The sequence below is a fragment of the Pelodiscus sinensis genome, chromosome 2 (genome assembly GCF_052426305.1).
Source record: "Pelodiscus sinensis isolate ZL-2025 chromosome 2, ASM5242630v1, whole genome shotgun sequence".
Classification (NCBI taxonomy): domain Eukaryota; kingdom Metazoa; phylum Chordata; order Testudines; family Trionychidae; genus Pelodiscus; species Pelodiscus sinensis.
This window is the reverse complement of record NC_143053.1, coordinates 204416349-204435531: the sequence shown is the minus strand read 5'-3', so window position 1 is coordinate 204435531 and position 19183 is coordinate 204416349. Positions and strand designations below refer to the sequence as shown.

The following is a 19183-nucleotide window of genomic DNA, read 5'->3' as shown; positions in this document are numbered from 1 at the left end:
TTTCCAAAAGGCACATGTTATACTATAAGGGCTCAATTCTGGCCTAAGGTATTCCTGCAAACTTTGTGGGGGAGGGGGTGTATGTGTATGTTGCATGTTAGTGTGGTTATAAAGTTCCATGCTTATCATCTTTCTACTTCTCCTTATTTATGGTGTTCAGGTAACACAATGAGTAATTTTTTAACCTCCAGCCTTGCAACTAGAATCTAGGAGATAAGCTGAATTTCTTCCTTCTTGTGCCGCTTTACCAGTAATAATGATCTTCAAAGTCAAATTAATCCTACATCCACAGTTGTCAATACCATGGTCCCTGGCTGAAAGGAAATTAAATAATTTTGGCAAAGATGCACAAAATGGAATGCTATCCAACTTGATCACTTTGTAGTTGTGTTGGTTGTGCAGTGTAGAAGACAGAAAAAAGTATTTCTATCACTAAAGTCTGTAAAAACAGATGACGGTGAGTATATGCAAAAAGCAGGTTTGTTGAGTAAGCAAGTGCTATTTTTATATACTGACTTTTCAGAATAAAACTGCTCTTTAAGGAGGCATACTACTGTATGTGTTCTCTTGGCCTCTTTTCAAATATTATCCATTTATCACTTTGTATCTGTATGCAGAGGGCCACCTATGTTAATAGCAAACTGTACTTTCTGTACATGGATTTGAACTACAGCTACATATTTAAACACTGAAACCTGGTCATGGTTATAGATCTAAACTTCCCTAAGATTTGTCTCCATATTGAGCCAAACTTAAAGCCCTGTATCTAAACACTGCTAATCTGCGGATAAGCTGAAATCTGAATATAGTTAGTAATTTGCATTGTGGGTGTATGTATCTCTGTTTTTCCCTCATAGCTTGTAGAAGTTAGCTATTTTCCTGTGCCAGTACCATTAGTGCCTTTTAGATTGTTTCTGAAAACTTCAAAGTAATAATTTTCTAATCTTTCTTCTATTTGTTAATTTATTTTGCCTATATTTAATTATATTTGCACTAATTCAGTGGATCAGATTTAGGCATAAAATAGATCAAATGTTGAAGAGCTTTTGTAATTACAACAAAACCACCTTTGTAAACAATAATTTTAAAATGGAAGGATAAGCACATATTGTAGTCAGTATTTCTTATATTTTGAGTTGCTGTTGCAATTCCAATTGTAACAGAACACAGGAAAATTTCAGACAGGATGCCTGAATCATTATTCATTTAAAAAAAACCATGAATAATCATTTCAGGTTAAAAAATATGTGTTACAAAAGCCAATAAAATAAAATAAAAAACAATAAAAGATACAAAGCTGAGAATGCCTTTAAACTCCTTGATTCTATGGAAATTGGTGGGGATATTCAAAGTAATAGTTAAGGAAATTTTTGGTCTACTGGGGTCAAGGAAGGGAAGGTCCCTTAATTATGATAGAGATTAATTCCTGGTTTAAATCCCTATTTATTCTGATTTAGTGCTACATCCCATATTAGCTAGATTGATTGTGAGATATAACCATACTTAAATCAGAAAAAGTAACCTGTAATTTTTGGGGCGGGGGAAAATACCACATAGATTTCTTTTATGTGAGTAGATAACGTATATAATATTATATTACGTTAAAATGTACTTAAAAACGATGAATAAAAGTAAATGATACCACTGGCATTGTTCCCCACAAGTATTGCATATGCTTTGAAATGATTGGGATCAACTTCCTGGGCTTCATTGGTATTTCATCTGCACCTGGGTTCAGCCACGTACTTGAACTTACGTAATGGCCAGTGCCATGGTGGCTTCTCAGATGTTCTTTCTTTGAGATAGTGTCTTAGTAAATAGCAGTACATTACTCCAAAGTAAAAAAGGGCCCTCTTGGATCAAAAAACAGATATATTAGAAATAAGGCTGTCAAGTAATTAATAAAAAAATTAATCGTGACTGTGTGATTTAAAAAATCACACTGTTAATAATAGAATACCATTTATTTAAATATTTTGGATGTTTTCTGTATTTTCAAATATATTGTATATTTCAGTTACAACATGCAATACAAAGTTTAGAATACGTACTATATAATTATTTTTATTAAAAATACTTGCACTGTAAAAATAAAAGAAATCATAATTTTCAGTACTTCCATTACAAGTATTGTAGTGCAATTTCTTTATCATGAAAGTTGAACTTACAAATGTAGAATTATGTATAAAAAATAACTACAGTTAAAAACAAACAATGTAAAACTTTAGAGCCTACAAGTCCACTCAGTCTTCTTGTTCAGCCAGTTGGTGAAACAAATAAGTTTGTTTACATTTGCAGGAGATGCTGCTGCCCTCTTCTTCTTTACTATGTCACCTGAACAGGCATTCACATGGCACTAATGTAGCCAGCACTGCAACATATTTATGTGCCTGATCTGCTAAAGATTCATATGCCTTGATGCTTCAACCACCATTCCAGAGAGCATGCTTCTGTGCTGATGATGGATTCTGCTTGATAATGGTCCATAGCAGTGTGGACCAACACCCGTTCATTTTCATCATCTGAGTCAGATGCCAGCAGAAGGTTGATTTTCTTTTCAGGTTTGGTACTTTCCACAGTGAGGTGTTGCTCTTTTAAGATTTCTGAAAGAATGCTCCACAGCTCCTCCCTCTGACATTTTGCAAGGCATGTCAGATTCTTAAAGCTTGGGTTGAATGCTGTAGCTATAGTTAGAAATCCCACATTGGTACCTTATTTGTGTTTTATCAAATCTTCAGTGAGAGTGTTCTTAAAATGAATATGTGCAGTGTCATAATCTAAGACTGCTATAACGTGAAATATAAGGCAGAATGTGGGTAAAACAGAGCAGGAGACATACAATTATCTCCAAAGGAGTTTAGTGACAAATGTAATTCATGCATTTTTAATGAGTGTCATCAGCATGCGCGCATGTCCCCTGGAATGGTAGCTGAAGCATGAAAGGACATATAAATGTTTAGCATATATGGCATTTAAATACCTTGCTATGTTGACTACAAAAGTGCCATGCAAACATCTATTGTCACTGTTGGGTGACACTGTAAATAAGCCGGCAGCATTATCTCCCATAAATGTAAACAAATTCGTTTCTCTAAGTGATTGTCTGAACAAGGAGTACTTACTTGATAAAGAGATAACACTACAGCACTTGTATGAGGTGAATTGAAAAATACTATTTCATTTGTTTGGCATGTTTATAGTACAAATATTTGCAGTAAAAGTAATATGAAGTGAGCACTATATACTTTGTATTCCATGTTGTAATAGAAATCAATATATTTGAAAATGTAGAAAAATATTCAAAAATATTTAATAAATTTAAATGGATATTGTATTTTTAAATTGCAGTTATTAAAACTACAATTAATCATTCATGTTTAATCTCAAATAATTTTTGAGTTAGTTGCATGAGTTAACTACAATTAATCAACAACCCTAATTAGAACTAAAGGGTTGTATATATTCAGAAAAAGGTGGCAGTGGATAACTGAATAAATAATACTTAGTGCTTATATAATGTTTTTTAGTGACTAAAACAGTGGGCTTTGATTCTTTTTCTATTCATTGTCCAGATCTTTCCTTATAATCACTGCATTACTTTAAGCAAGTCAGGGTACGACTACACAGCAACATTATTTCAAAATAACTAGTGTTATTTCTAAATAACTTAGTCCATGTCTACACAGCAAGCAGTTATTTTGAAATAATGTAAAAATACTGTCAAGCTGGAGGACTTCTTACTCCGACTCCCGGAGCCCTCATTGTACGAGGAGTAAGGGAAGTTGCAGGAAGAGTGCTCTATTTCTAAATAATTACTTTGTGGACGCTCCCAATTTTGAAATAAGCTATTTAGAAATAAGCTATGCAATTAATATAGCTCAATTTGCATAGCTTATTTCAAGTTAAGCCCTGCTGTGTAGACCTTAGTTACCTGCTACGATACATGTGTGGAATGGGTATAATAATGTCTATGTTAAAGTGATGGTGGGCTGCATTCTAGCTATCCTTATTTCCATTAGCTGAGGTTGTGGACCATTTAATTTCTTGGTTAACATTTATTAAGAGCTTTGAATCTTATGGATAAAAACTGCTACTTTCTCATAGTCAATGTGAATAACTGATGTTTCTAAAGCACTCGGTTCAGAAAAAATGTGGATTTCCTTTTTCAGTTATACTAATTACCATCCTTAAATGTTTTCTGTAGGTTGTTGTCCTGGCTCAGTCTTAAATTATAAACTATGTTCAAGCAAAGTGGTCATTTATGTCAATTTAGCCCTTTCTCTGGAGATATTTGGCTTTGTTTGGTGGCGCATCCAGATGAATTTCTGGCTTGGGTACTTCTTTGCGTGTCTTCTGGGAGAACAAATATTTGGGAGCATGCTTCCCATGTGCTATAAAACCTCAAAAATAGAATAGAAGAATAAAAAGGAACAAGATCAAGTAAATGGTAAAATCTCTATAATAGCTAGCATCTGCATACTGTTGAGGAGGGGGAAGAACACATGCTTGATGTTTTCTCTAGGACTACATCCAACTGAAAGCCATCCCATGGCTTCTCTGCAGACAGCAACATACCCAAATTGAATGTATTAATCCTATAGGGAAATCTGTATTGTGGGACAATAATTAATCTCTTTAAATTTCCAGCCACATGCTCCACTGCTTGTGCCATCAAATGAAAGGAGGGGCTCCTTTGTCTCAGAGGAGGTGGTGCCACGATAGCTGTAAAGTGAAGTGAACTCCACAACCCTACTGCTCAACATTTACACCACAACTCTACATCATTACCCACCACGATACACGTGTGAAATGGGTATATTAATGTGATATACACCACAACCCTACTGCTCAAGATTTAAAAATTAGTGATACAGCAAAAGTAAAGCTAGAGCAGGGAATCCCTGGAATCGTTTCAGTGAATACTTTTATACCTAATAATTATGGCTCCATATGACACTAGATAACAGACAACAAGTCTCTTTCTGTATTTTTTTTCTTTAGAGAGGGAAGGGAGGGGTGGAGAAACATATGAGTAATAGTTATGATATAAAACTCAGATCTGTCCAGACAATAGCAATTCCATCTAAAGTCTAAGAAATATCTTAGTAATAGATTTTACTTTCTGTTACACCCATGCAGCCCAGCTGGCTTCAATAGGGTTGGACTACTGCATCTGACAGATAAATTTAGCCCCTAGTGCACTATTTACTGGATCCAATTTGTACTTCTTATTGCCCCTCCAGATAAGATAGTAATATCCTCAGTCTTAATCTTGGATCCAGTCTCTGTCTCCAGAGCCTTTTTGAATATTTTTGTTGGGACTGTAAGAAAGTGTTTTGACATTCATCATAACCAGAGCCTGTCAGATGTGATATATTATTGAGCATAGATATGACCTGAGGAATTAGGGATGGATAACAAGATGATTCTTTAGAATACACCCAAATGTAACTTTATGGAGGGGGAGTTTCTCTGTTATGTTCTGATCCATACATATTTTGGCTGAAGCTGGCCATAGAATTGCCATGGCATGGATGAATTCACTTTGGTGAAAACTCAGTGAGGTGGCTCATGGGCCACCTATGCTACCCCCACGCTGGTGTAATGAGTGTCTTTGAGGGAGGGTAGGTCTCTTTGTTATGCAGATCCTTCATTAGCACAAGATAACCAGGATGCTCTTGCTGATACTTGCCCAGGCCAGCACAGGATCAGGGAACTGTAACCTGCTCTCAGACTGTTCCCACATCACTTACCTAAACAAAACTTGGGACCAGAGAAAAATTGAGCTTTACATAAGGGCAGGGGAAAAGGAATGGATCTTCAAGGCTCCCCACCCTCTTGATGAAGTGGAGCCCAGTTGCTTGATCAGAGATCTGCATGGTGGTCAGCTTCTAAAAGGTTTTGCAAATGACAGTTGTCCAGTTGTCCAAACCAAGGAGATTGGGAGTTTACAAGGATCATAGCTACCACAAGGTTTGGTGTGCATTCAGAGAAAATGTATTATCTATGGATTTGAATCAAACACATTACTCATGACAACAACCCCATCGCTATCTTGGTTATATGGATGGAGTTATGTAGACAGGGGTGTTTTGTCACTTACCTAGGCCATAGAAGGAGTCACTGCCATAGCTGGACACAGAGAGGAGGAGTCACTTGCTTTCAGTTCCCCAAGTAGTCCATTAGACCAGGTGCATTATACCTTAATTTCTTGTTTATAAATATCATATTGGTTGTTCAACAGAGGAACCAGCTTAGATTCATGTTAAAAGGTTTGAGAGAGAGTGACTGTAGTGCTTGTAGTAGCAGTTTATGGAGCACTGAAATCCATTTCCATGGGAGTTCCCCCCAAAATCAATGAACCTGCAGACATGGTTTTCTTGGAGGCCAAAGACAAGCCATGGGCTGCTTTACACATGGGGTGCATCTACACTGCACCATTATTTCAAGATAATTAGCGTTATTTTGAAATAACAGTGTGAGCGTCTACACAGCCATCCCATTATTTTGATATAATTTCAAAATAACAGATGACTTATTCTGAAATCTGTAAACCTCATTCTATGAGGAATAATGCCTATTCCAAATTAGCTATTTCAAAATAAGGCATGTGTAGATGCTCCACTGCTTCTAAGTTATTCCTCCCCAGTGCCTCCTGGGACTCTAAATCGAGATAGCGCATCTACATTAGGGAAGCCTGCCTCAGACTAATTTTGAGGTTTCCCTGCAGTGTAGACGTGCTATTTCAAAATAAGCTATTTCAGAATAACTATTCAAGAAGGGTATGTCTACACTACAGCATTATTTCAAAATACCTTATTTCAAAATAGTTATTTCAAAACTACACACAAAATGCATTTCGAAATAGCATTTTGCTATTTCGAAGTAGCACATCCATACTGATAGGACGCTGAATCGCATTTAAGGCCGGCTGGAACCAGTTCTGGCAGGGCATCAGGTCAGAAGATGCCTTGTGTGGCTGTTGTCTGAGTAGCCTGTATGAGACCTGTGCTTAAAGGGACCCACCTGAACAGCCGGTTCTAAGGTTTCCCTGCTTGCTTGTCTACTTTGCTGAGGGACAGCAAAGCATTTTTTTCTCTGCATGCTCTGGTTGCCCTCACTCAGTATACCACAGCACTCTTCAGCATGGAGCCGGAGCCGCCCCTGGGCACTCTGTTGCTTCTCCTGGATGTGTTGCTGTAAGCCTGGCAGCACGTTCTGCAGGCAGTAACAGTGTCCCTGGTGTGCCCCACTGAGGGCTTGTGCCTCATTCCTCCCTCACGTCCTTCCACTTACCCCTCCCTAACTCCCCTTCCTGCTGTACAATAAAAGACACATGTTCATTACAACAAAGCCTTTTTATTGAACAAAACTGGGGTGGGGGAGGAATGAAACTGAGGTGAGACTGGGGAAAGAAGGTGGGAGATGGGAAGAGGGAGGTTGGGAGAGGGGAGGGGAAAGCCTGGGAGGAGGGAGCTGGCAGGGGGAGGCAAGTGAAGGAAGGGGGAGGAGAAACTCAGGGCTTAGGGTTGGGAGTCTCACCAGCCCAACTGTCTCCCAGCACCACTGGTGCGGGGGCCTCGGCATCCCTGGGGATTTGGGGAGGGTGGAGAGGAAAAGAGGGAGGGGGAGAAGGAGTGGGAGGAGGAGTGGTAGCTGGGGAGGCAGCGGGGGCTGGAGCAGCAGGAGGCAGCAAGCTCTGCCCCAGGGTTGATGACCACCTGGGGGGCACGGACCATCCTTCCCCCCAGGATGCAGTCCACGGCATCAAAATAGGGGCGGAAGTCTGGGTCTGCCCCTGGTTGGGACCTGCCCCCTGTGGCCCTGGCATACGCCTGCAGCAGCTCCTTTATTTTCATGCGAGCCTGCACCTGGGTTCGCATGTGGCCTTTGGTGGCCAGGCTGGCAGCCATCCACCTGTAGACGCTTGTGTTCCTCTGTTTAGTGCCGAGATCATGGACATTGGAGGCATCCCCCCAAACCTGAATTAGGTCCCCGATCTCCGCACTGGACCAGGCAGGTGCCCGCCTTTTCCGGCCCCTGACAGGCTCCTGGGAGCTGGCAGACTGGTCCTGGGGAGTGGTGGAGGGCAGGCTGGCACTGGCTGCCTGGCCCATGCTGGGGCCACTGGGTCAGGTGCAGCGACTGCTGGCTTTGGGCTGGCAGGCTTGGAGCTGGCACAGGCACTGTGGCCAGAGTCTACCCCTTTAAGGGCTTGGGGGGGGGGGGGTGAGGGGGAGAAGTTTTCTTGGTTGTGCCCAGAGTGGCTACCAGGGCACCCTGGGAAGGGCTAGAGGCCCCCTATTTCGAAATAAGCATCTACACAGCGCTTATTTTGAAATTGAAATTGTGCTATTCCTCATGGAATGAGGCTTACCAATTTCGAAATAAACCCTCCACTATTTTGATTTAATTTTGAAATAGCAATTTGGCTGTTATTTTGAAATAACTTTGCTGTGTAGACATACCCAAATAGTTTATTTCAAAATCAGTGTGCAGTGTAGACGTACCCTTTAGTGAGAGTGATAAATAACTAGTGATTTTTTGAAAGAAAATAGGGACCAACTTTCTAGCCTAGCAATAAAATTATACTATTGTTTGTATTTTGCAAAGAAAAGGGCTAAGTGTTTTTTTATTAAAATGCAAAAGATAAATTAGATTGCTTGATATTCCAGTTAGTTATCCCCAAATTTGGAGGTATGAAAGGAAGAGGAAGTAGTGGTAGGCTTAGTGGCCTTCAAAGGCTAGTTCTATGTGCAATATGCTGAATCATACTAGCAAAAGTTTGCCACAGTTTGTAAAGTCACCTTATTGTTTTGTGGAGGGGGATGCGGTATTGGGTCTGGTGTGAAATACATTAATCCACGTTGATGCTTACCCTCTGCATTTTCAAAAGCAGGATATCTCATTATTTTTCCTTTTTGCTAAATTGTAGAAAAGCATTTTGAGATATTTACTCTAACTTATAATATCAGCTATCTCTGATGGAACAGTTCTGAATGCCACTGTCCCCCCCACCCTTTACAGTTAGTATCATTGTAATTCAGTATCTCTTTCTTTAGTCTGGAGGTTTCTGTGTATGCTCTTTGTTAAGAGGGTTTTATATATATATATATATATACACACACTATCTTTTTAGCCAGTGCTAAATATTGATGCCATTAAGTATAGTTGCCCGACACATCCAATTGTAAGATGCTATTTTCAGTTGCTTATAACTTTCCCATACTTCAACCATTTGAACTGAAATTTTCCATGCTGCATTTCTGCTTTGGTTTGAATTTTGGGGGGAAGTTTGAGCAGAAATGATTTAACTATGTCTGAGAACATTGCTCAGATGTGACCTGTCTGCCTCTTCATCAGTGGGGCTGAGCCAAATGAGAGCAGCACTATGGTCCCATGTGCCAGGTTGCAACACCTGGAGCAGGGATCTGGACCCAGACCTGCAGGACTACAGCTGCAGGAGTTGCAGGGTGCATTTTTCATTTTACGCCATTTTCTGTGTTCTGTACTTTGTGTTATTTTGCTTTTGTGATTAACGTGTTGCTTTACTCATGCGCCTTCCTCACAGAGGCATGTTCAGTCCCAGGACTGAGCCTGAGCGGCACTTCCCCTTCCAGTTTTATTTGTTGTGCTCTCAAGGCTGCCCCTGTTGGCATCCTGTCAGCTTGGAGAAGGCATATGCAGCCTGACTGGAACACAGAGTGGTGAGAAACAGGGTGGCGATGGTAAGGTGGTAGGAAAGGTGTGGTGCTGTAGAGCAGAAGCTTGAGGGCATGGGAGTATAAGGGAGAAGGGAGTTAGAAGCAGGACCAGGGCTGGAGCTTCATGTCATCCCTACTTCATTCAGTGTGCAGGATGCACAATATTTGGGAAGTGAATCTGGGGCTGTGCAATAAAAGATGCTGATGTCTCTAAGTTCTCTGTTTCATTTGTTGCAGAAGTTGGAAGGTGTGTGGTGAATGAGACAGTGATCATGGACTTAAATTCTGTATCATAATAAATATGCACAAGGGGCTGGATTAAAATTGCACAAGCATTTCCTAACCTTTGGCTCCTTGACTTTGCACAGTTAATGTTCTTTCACAGAGGGTATGTCTACATTGCACCGTAACTCAAAATAAGATACGCAATTTGAGCTACGCAAAATGCCTATCTTTTTTCTATGCTATTTCGAAATAGCTTATTTCGTCCTTTGGCACTATCTACACAGTGCCAGATTCTGAAATAAAGTGCTGTTCCAAAACATCCCTTACTCCTTGTAGAATGAGGTTCATAGGGACATCAGAATAGTGAGTCTAAAATAACAGGCTTGCTGTGAAGACATGGATAGCTATTTTGAGATACTCCGGTATCCCAAAATAGTGTTGCAGTGTAGATGTAGCTACGGCTTTTTGAAAGCGTAATTCTATATTTCTTGAGTTTTTGTGGAATTTTCTGTACACTTGGATTGTATTGCTTCGGTGCAATCTCAATAGAATAAGCATAGCAGGCCTGCGGTAAAGTTGAACTATCCTCTTTTCTAAAATGGTGGCAATGAAATTCTCTAGTTACCTGAGCCTATTACATTCGTTATTTGGATAAAACTCCCATTGCTCTCAACTCAAGTGGAGTTGTATGAGAGTAAAGAGTGCAGGATACTGTCTCTTCTGGTAAAAGTAATGTTGAGGAATTTGGAACAAAACAAAGGAAATTGAAGGGCAGAAGCAATAATCACATAGAATGGAAGAGAACCTGTATTAGTTTAATTTATTTAACATAAAATCTAAATCCTTAACACGCTCTTTTTTTTCATATGTGCAGCATAAATACGGAAGAGCATATGTAATTTGAAATAAGGCAGGTATTACCATATATAGTGTATAAGGATAATCAGTTTTAAGAAAATTTAGATTCAATTCTTAATTAATATAATTGATTTTTAATATTATTGAAAGCCTTCCGAATTAAACACAATCAACAATCATAAAGTATGTGTTTGAACCTGTTATTTTTTTAAGCCTACTATGGGTATGAATCCTGAAAAAGTAAAGTCAATGAGAATATTTGTGAATCCAGTTTGACCTTTACCATTTATTTAATAAATTTGCTTTAAAGAAATCTTTAGATGCTGATAAAAGGTACACTAAATTCTAACAAGAATACATGATGGAAAGAGTTAAAAAACTAGAACATTTGGGAATGTGAAGCATTGAATTATCTGACTGAAACCAGCAGGGGTTGCTGTCACTATTTTGTGGTTGTCACATTCCTGCTATGCTTGACCCTGGAAAGGCTTGACAGTGTAGCCTGGATCTGATTAAGGGAATTTCATGTTTTTCCTTTGCTAGAGTCACCCCCCACCTCGACAAACATTTTAAAATGTTAAGGAAAAAAATGTTTGGAAAGCAAACATTTTCCCAAAAGAAATTTATAGTTCAAATTTACACCAAGTTCACACTCACTGGAGCAGTCCAGGTTTCCACTGAGGCTTTGAATATTCTCTGTAAACCATTATTCACTCCCCTGGAACAGGCAGCTTTTTATAGGCAGTGGGATAAAATAGGTACAGATGTGTGGGTAATAGTAGAGGTTTTTGAATGTACCTGTACTTAAAAAAGAATAGAAAATTGGAAGAGAAAAGGAATAAATACAGAGATGGGTAAAATAGATTTTTTTCAACTAAATATAACGATGGTGAATTTAACTAAAGGAAAATATTAATATTTTTTGATGCACAGACTTTTGTTTTCATCTAGCAGATTTTGGGGATCACGCCAAGCAGTGTGCTTAATGAAAGTATGAGCTGTAGTTTGTAACTGGCTGTCTTTTTTATTCTGCAGGACTGTGATTATGCCAATTGCGAATGAGTTTGATCCAGACATTGTCCTAGTATCAGCTGGATTTGATGCTGTGGAAGGCCACGATGCTCCATTAGGCGGGTACAAAGTCACAGCTAAATGTATGTATAGTTGGAAAGTGGTTATTTTCTCTGGTCTGCTAATTTCTTCTGGAAGGGCCTTTATTTTAGGAACAAATTTTGCCCTCATTTATATGCATATAACTCTATCTAATTGTCCAGGTGCAACAGATAGAAGAATTTGGCCCTGAGTTAATATACATCTGGAGCCATACTGGAACCACTTGAATATAATATGAATACAATTGTTTTTTAGTTTTTCTAGCTCATTCCTTTCTGCAGAGCCTCTTGGCATGTTTTTGTCTAGGTTTGAAAGCTTTATTTTGCTGGCATTCAAATAACATTTTGGAGATTTCCCACTCTTTTTCAACTGGCCCAACTTCCAAATGCAGCAATAAATTAGTTATTTTTAAACTCTGTTGAATATGTTAAATTTAGAGGCTTTATTCTGATCTCCCAATGTTTTTATAGCACTATAAGCCACTGACTTCAAATGAATCACTCCTGATTTACACCGTTGTTCATGAAGGCCAAGATTTTTCTAAAGAAACCAGTGAATTTTGGTGCTTCAGTTTCTGTATACTCAACTTAAGCCCCCAAAGGAGCCTGATTTTTAGGTGGGTGCTTAGTTGTTTCCAAATATTAGGTTTCTTTCTGGTGTCTCCAATTTGGCACTGCAAAATTACTAACCACTATTGAAAATCTTGGCCAAAATTTGTTTCATGCCAAGGGGCTAGATTTGTAAAGGTATTTAGGTGCCAAGAAGCAGATGAACATTTAGTGGAAATTTCAAGAGAGACCAGGTGAAATAAATAAGAATTATATAAATAGGTGATTTTGCACATTCCAGTAGGTGCCTACAGGCACCCAAACACCTTTACAAGTCTGGCCCAATCACGACACGTAGAGCAATGTGCAGTGCAGCATGGCTGTGTATAAGACACTGTTGACAATCCTTGCTGGAATGGAACAAAATAGAATTGTTTTCTAATCTAGAGCCTTATTTAGTGTAATTTAAACACACACCACAGTAGTCAATGGAAGTTGTGTGATGGTGTGCAAGAGAGGGAGCACTGTGCACAATGAGCCCTTGCACACCAATCGGGGGTATTAATCTGCCTTGAGACAAGAATGTGGCTATGGTGGTGAGCTGGCTAGTCACAGAAACTCAGCAGCCACCCCCTTTAAGGTTGGTACATTCTTTGTATGGTGACATGCATGCAGCGTGCAAATAAACAGATACCTTTAATTCTATCTCAATTTCTTCCTTGACAAAGGTCCCATGCAAATTTATCTGTGCTGCACAATGCATTATCTTTTACAAACAAAGGTAGTGGATAGAGTTGCGAGTGCATGAACTCAACACTTCTAGTATGGCAGAGAAGAGAGCTTCACAATGACACTGAAATTGTGGGTTCGTGGGTTCCATACTTTCATATTCCATACTTTTGTGGACGTCACAGCCTGGAATCCTTGCACAGGCTGAGTGTGAGAGGAGTGTCCTATTCACCTGCCCAACCTTTCTCTGTACCCGACTCACATTTGCTGCCCTTGGTCAGGGCAGACCAGAGCTCAGAGGTGATTTTCAGAGCTCACTTCCCACCGTTGGGGGAGGGGGGAATAGGAGGTGTCTCACCCACTCTGTTGGGTACTCGCTGCTGCTCCCATCAGCTGCCTTCCTGTCACTCCTGCCAGCTTGCTGCCTGCTCCTGCCAGCCACCCTGCTGGCTGCTCTCACCAACGAATCTGGCTCTGGGGCAAACCTAGTGATTTCAGTTTTTTGTGATGTCAGTTTCTCAGTGATTTCAGCTCTTGGCCCACCACAAAGGCTGGCCAAAAGATTACAGCTTCTGCTGGAATAATACCTTAAAATAATAAAGATACCCCTTATGGAGTCTGGTTTAGTTCTATCCTTGTCGGGGGGAGGAGGGAGGCAGGCGGGGAGAAAGACAGGTTGACCCAGGCTTGCAGCTCACATCTGGAGGGCATGTAGGTTGCTGGTTCAAGCTCTCTACCCCCCCCCCCCAATCCAATCGAGTCTGGAAAGAGAAAGGCTTGTCTATCAGGGTATGTCTACTCTACAAAGTTAATTTGAACTAACAGACATTAGTTTGAATTAACTTTGATAGGCGCTACACATGCAAACCGCTAGTTCGAACTTAATTTGAACTAGCGGTGCGCTTAATTCGAACTAGGTAAACCTCATTCTACGAGGACTAACGCCTAGTTCGAATTAACTAGTTCGAATTAAGGGCTGTGTAGCCACTTAATTCGAACTAGTGGGAGGCTAGCCTTCCCCAGCTTTCCCTGGTGGCAACTCTGGGCACCACCAGGGAAACTCTTCTGCCCCCCTCCCGGCCCCGGAGCCCTTAAAGGGGCACGGTCTGGCTACGGTGCCCATGCCAGGTGCAAGCCTGCCAGCACCCAGCCAGCAGACCCTGCACCTGGCATGGCTCGAGCCGGCCACCCGCTGCCACCCAGCCCTCCGCCTCTTCCCGGGACCAGACTCGCGGCTCCCGGGAGCCTGCCCAGGTCCGCAAGAGGCGGGCGCCCGCCTGGTCTAGTGCAGACATTGTGGACCTCATCCACGACCTCCGCACTAGGCACAGGAAAGTGGCTGTCTAGGGCAGGAGAGCTGCCAGCCTGGCCACCCAGGAGCAGGTTGGCATGAAAATCAAGGTGGTCCACTGAGACCCCCAACCCTGAGCCCTGAGCTTAGAATGGCCGTACTGGGTCAGAACTCTGTTCTAGTTCTAGCCTTCACAGCCTCCTGCAGCAAGGAGTTCCACAGGTTGACTATTTGCTTTGTGAAAAAGAACTTTCTGTTATTAGTTTGAAGCCTGCTACCCATTCATTTCATTTGGTGTCCTTTAGTCCTTCTATTATGGGAACTAATGAAGAACTTTTCTTTATGCACCCTCTCCACACCACTCATGCTTTCATAGACCTCTATCATATCCCCCCTCAGTCTCCTCTTTTCTAAGCTGAGAAGTCCCAGTCTCTTTAGCCTCTCTTGATATGGGACCTTTTCCAAACCCCTGATTATTTTAGTTGCCCTACCCTCTCCCACCCTTTCTCTTCCCCTCTCCCACCTTCTTTTCCCAGTCTCCCTGAGTTTTGTTCAATAAAGACAGTTTCTATTTTTGAACACACGTGTCCTTTATTTTGTACATCAGGAAGGGGGACTAGGGAGGGGTAAGTGGAAGGAGGTGAGGGAGGAATGGGGTATGAACCCCCCAATGGGGAGGACTGGGGTGGCTCTGCGGGCTACCCGGGGTGGAAGCTCTCCTGCAGCCCCCCGATTCACACACACACCCCCCCCCCGGATGGCAGCCTGCGGCAAGTGCAGCCGGGCTGATGGCCGAATGCTGTGATGTGCCGAGTGTGGGCACTCAGGGCACTCCAAGCCAGGACTGCTTTGCAAGCGGGGAACCCCTGAGAACTGTCTGTCCGGGGTGGGGATCGGGTCCCTTTAAGCACAGCCCTCGGCTAGCCTGAGGCAGCAGCTCCACACTCTAAGTCCTAATCTGATGCCCTGCCGGCACTGCTTCCGGCCATCCTTAACCTCAGTTCAGGGTTCACTCAATGTGGACATGCTAGTTCGAATTAGCAAAACGCTAATTCGAACTAGTTTTTAAGTCTAGATGCGCTAATTCGAATTAGCTTAGTTCGAATTAACTAATTCGAACTAAGTTAGTTCGAATTAGTGCTGTAGTGTAGACGACCCTCAGAGACTCTTTCTCCTGCAAGCACTGGTAGTCATATTTTACAATTCCTACATTTAGAGTTATCATGGTTTGTGACCCCACAACAGCCAAATTAGTTACAATACACAAAATTCCATTCTAACAATTGACCATCCATCAGGCCTATAACACTGACTGAACTGGATTTACATAACCAAACCCAGGATTTCTTTCCCATTCCAGCATGAGCTGTATTTACATATCAACAGTTGAATACCTTGCAGGGCTGAAGAACTGAGTGAGCATAGCCACACTCAAGACTCCTTTCCCCTTTCAGCAATAAGACCCTGCTTACACCTAAAAGACTTGTAAAACATGTATAATATATGCAAGCACACAGAGAAATTTTAACATGTATTATATTTGAAGATTATTACCAGACCACCTCAAGACTAAAGATGCCCAGTGTTTTAACTTTTCCTCATAATTATTGCTCTCTTCTAAATACTTTTTCAATTTATCCACATCTTTCCTAAGGTGTGACACCCAGAAATGGACAGTGTACTCCTTCTGAGTACTCACCAGTGCTGAGTAGAGTAGGACAGTCACCGCCTATGTCTTACATGCGTCACTCCTGTTAACACAAACTAGAGTAGTGGTTCTCAACCTCTGGGCCTCATGCAGGATATGTGTGTGTGTTTCTGCTTTGGCTTTTACCCTAACTGAGAGGATGGACAGGAACATACCTTACACCTCCAATTCATTTGCCGTCACTCTCAAAGTCTTGTAGTCACTGCTGGTCTGCTCAGGGTCATATTGTTAGTGCCTGCATGAATGAGTGATAGTGAGCTTCAGCAGCCTTTCTTGTTGTATCAGATATGGGCTTCAGGCAGGCAGCACTCTTCCTGGGACATCATAACAGATGAGCATGATGGATGCTTCCACCTCCCTCAGAATGGAGTCCCCAGCCACAAGCACTCCTCCTGTTAGGCATTGTGTCCATGAGCCTCTCAAGTTTCATGGCAGATAGCCTGCATTCCAAACAACTCAAACCCAGAATCCTAGTAGATGCCTCTAAGGTCAGGATGCCTATTTGGCTAGATCTCCCACAGGTGCAGGAAAAGAAATAGCTAGCAGTGGTGTTGGCAAGACACCATTTTCTTCCCATAATGGGTTGTTCCTTGTGAAGCTACCTGAAGATTAAGGAAAGGAAAAACAAAACCAAAAAAGTAAAAAAAAACACCTTCTCTCCACTGGGGTAACTCAGCTGGCTAATTCCAGCTGCCTTCGTCTATCCAGCTATGTGTCCAATCAATGTGCTCTGTCACAGCTGTTTATTTTGGGAAGCATATTTAATGTAAAGCCTGTATTAATGCAATCACACATTTTTGCATGTTACTTTGTTTAAATTAAGTGTAGTCTGGGCCACTGCCCGATCTCAACTTCTGAAGGGTGAGTGAATACAGCAGAAGCAAATGACTACTACATACCCTTTCACTTGGCTCCCATTCAGTGCCAGACATGGCCTGTGAAGCAGAGTCTCTCCCTGATATTTAATCTATAGTGTAGCTGATGTCGAAATAGCTTAATTTGGTTTTAGGCACTGTCTACACAGGAAGAACACTCTTCCTTTGACTTCCCTTACACCTCGTAAAATGAGGGTTACAGGTGTCGGAGTAAGAAGTCTTCCTGCTTGCCATTATTTCAAAATAATGACGTGTTGAGTAGATGGGCTCTTTGTTACTTCAGAATAATGTCTGTTATTCCAAAATAATGCTGCTGTGTCGACATAGCCTGAGTGGCCTTCTTTTGTCCCACTTTATTTTAGTCTCCTGCTCACAGAAATCCTGGTCATGCTCCATGACCACAATCCTGGAAAATACTGAAAACACATGCGTAAGTTTCATTGCACAAGTTTATGACTGGATTCCGTGGTCTGCTTAGTGCAAAGTGTGCTTGAAACAACAGGAGATAACCAATGGAGTATTTCTTCCTGGTCAGGGGAACTCTCTGCTGGCAGAAAATTGTCTGTATCTTCTGCACCAGCTACACCACCACCAGTAGGAATGGAAAGAAGGTGGTTCCGATGGCATGACATAACAGAAAGGGGCATGGTGAAGGGGAAGCCATGATGCCAGATCCTCCACTCGCATAAGGCCTGTGATGGATTTTGTGTTGGTAGTAGAAATTAGAGTAGGCCATGTAGTCCTCTAGCTTCCACTGGGACCAGGCAGCTGAGGATCATGGACCCTCACCCAACTCCTTAAAGATGACACTCATTACTACTTCAAAGCTGCATTCATATGTAACAGAGAAGTGAAGCCTTAAGGGTAATACATATATATGTGCATAAGTGCTTTTCTGAATATGGATGGTCTTAAACACATGCATTAGTACCTTCCTGACCTGGGGTACATGTGAAAACTGAAGTTACTAAGAGCTGATCTGCACACAATTTTGTACCATTTTACTAAACTGATAACAAAATTAATTGGTTAAATTGGTGCAACCCTATAATGTGTGTCCATGCAGTTTTCAAAATACCTTTGAATCAGAATATCAACACTGGTGAGTTAAATCAGTTAGGGTATGTCTACACTACAGCGCTATTTCGTATTAATTTATTTCAAATTAGTTAATTCGAAATAAGCTAATTCAAATTAATGCATCTATACACAAGCCCAACTGAGGCCTAATCAGTACAGAGTAGAGCGGAAGAATTACTTCTCATGTCTTGCTCGCAACACTCCTATTAATGCATCCCAGAATCATATTTGCTTGTTTTGTCACAGTGTCACTTTGTTGACTCATATTTAACTTGTAGTCCACTAAGACCCCTAGATCCCTTTCAGCAGTACTCCTTCCTAGACAGTCACTTCCTATTCTGTAAGTGTGAAACAGATTTTTCCTTCCTAAGTGGAACACTTTGCAATTGTCCTTTTTAAACTTCATCCTATTTACCTCAGACCATTTCTCAGGTTTGTCCAAATCATTTTAAATTTTGACCCTATCTTCCAAAGCACTTGCAACTCCTCCCAGCTTGGTATCATCTGCAAACTTAATAAGTGTACTTTCTATGCCATCTTCTAAATCATTGATAAAGATATTGAACAGAACCGGTCCCAAAACAGATCCTTGTGGAGCCCCACTTGTTATGCCCTTCCAGCATGACTGTGATCCATTAATCTACCCATTGTTGCATTTTCTGTAGCACTTTTCACCATACAATGTACTTCAATAAGTATTCCATTGACTGTTTAGTACAAGACCCAATAAAAGATTTACCAAAATTGGGACCATATACGGCATCCTTTGATCTTCAAGCAGAGCAACTGTTAATATTACTGGAAATGTTTGGGTGGATCATGTGCTGTATATGAACCTTAATTTTAATATAATCCAAAACATCTAACAGAAAAGTCCATACCAGTTACTGAATAATCTCAGTATTTCTCTTTTATGACTAAACTTTTATTAGCCTTTCAAATAATGTATCATAAAAATATCAGTATAGCATATACTACATTATATGTTATATACCTTTTTTGATATTGGAGTAATGAAAAAAATCTCAATTAAGGATGAAAGGAAAGAAGGA

General features: G+C 41.0%; 1 protein-coding gene across 1 annotated transcript in view; it reads left to right on the top strand.

Moving 5' to 3' along the window:
• Positions 1-19183, top strand: part of LOC102446906 (histone deacetylase 5) — a 186707-nt gene that overhangs the window by 93944 nt on the left and 73580 nt on the right. Inside the window, exon 7 of the mRNA XM_089776668.1 lies at positions 11823-11941. Coding sequence (XP_089632794.1) covers positions 11823-11941 — 119 coding nt within the window. The remainder of the gene's footprint in view (positions 1-11822; positions 11942-19183) is intronic.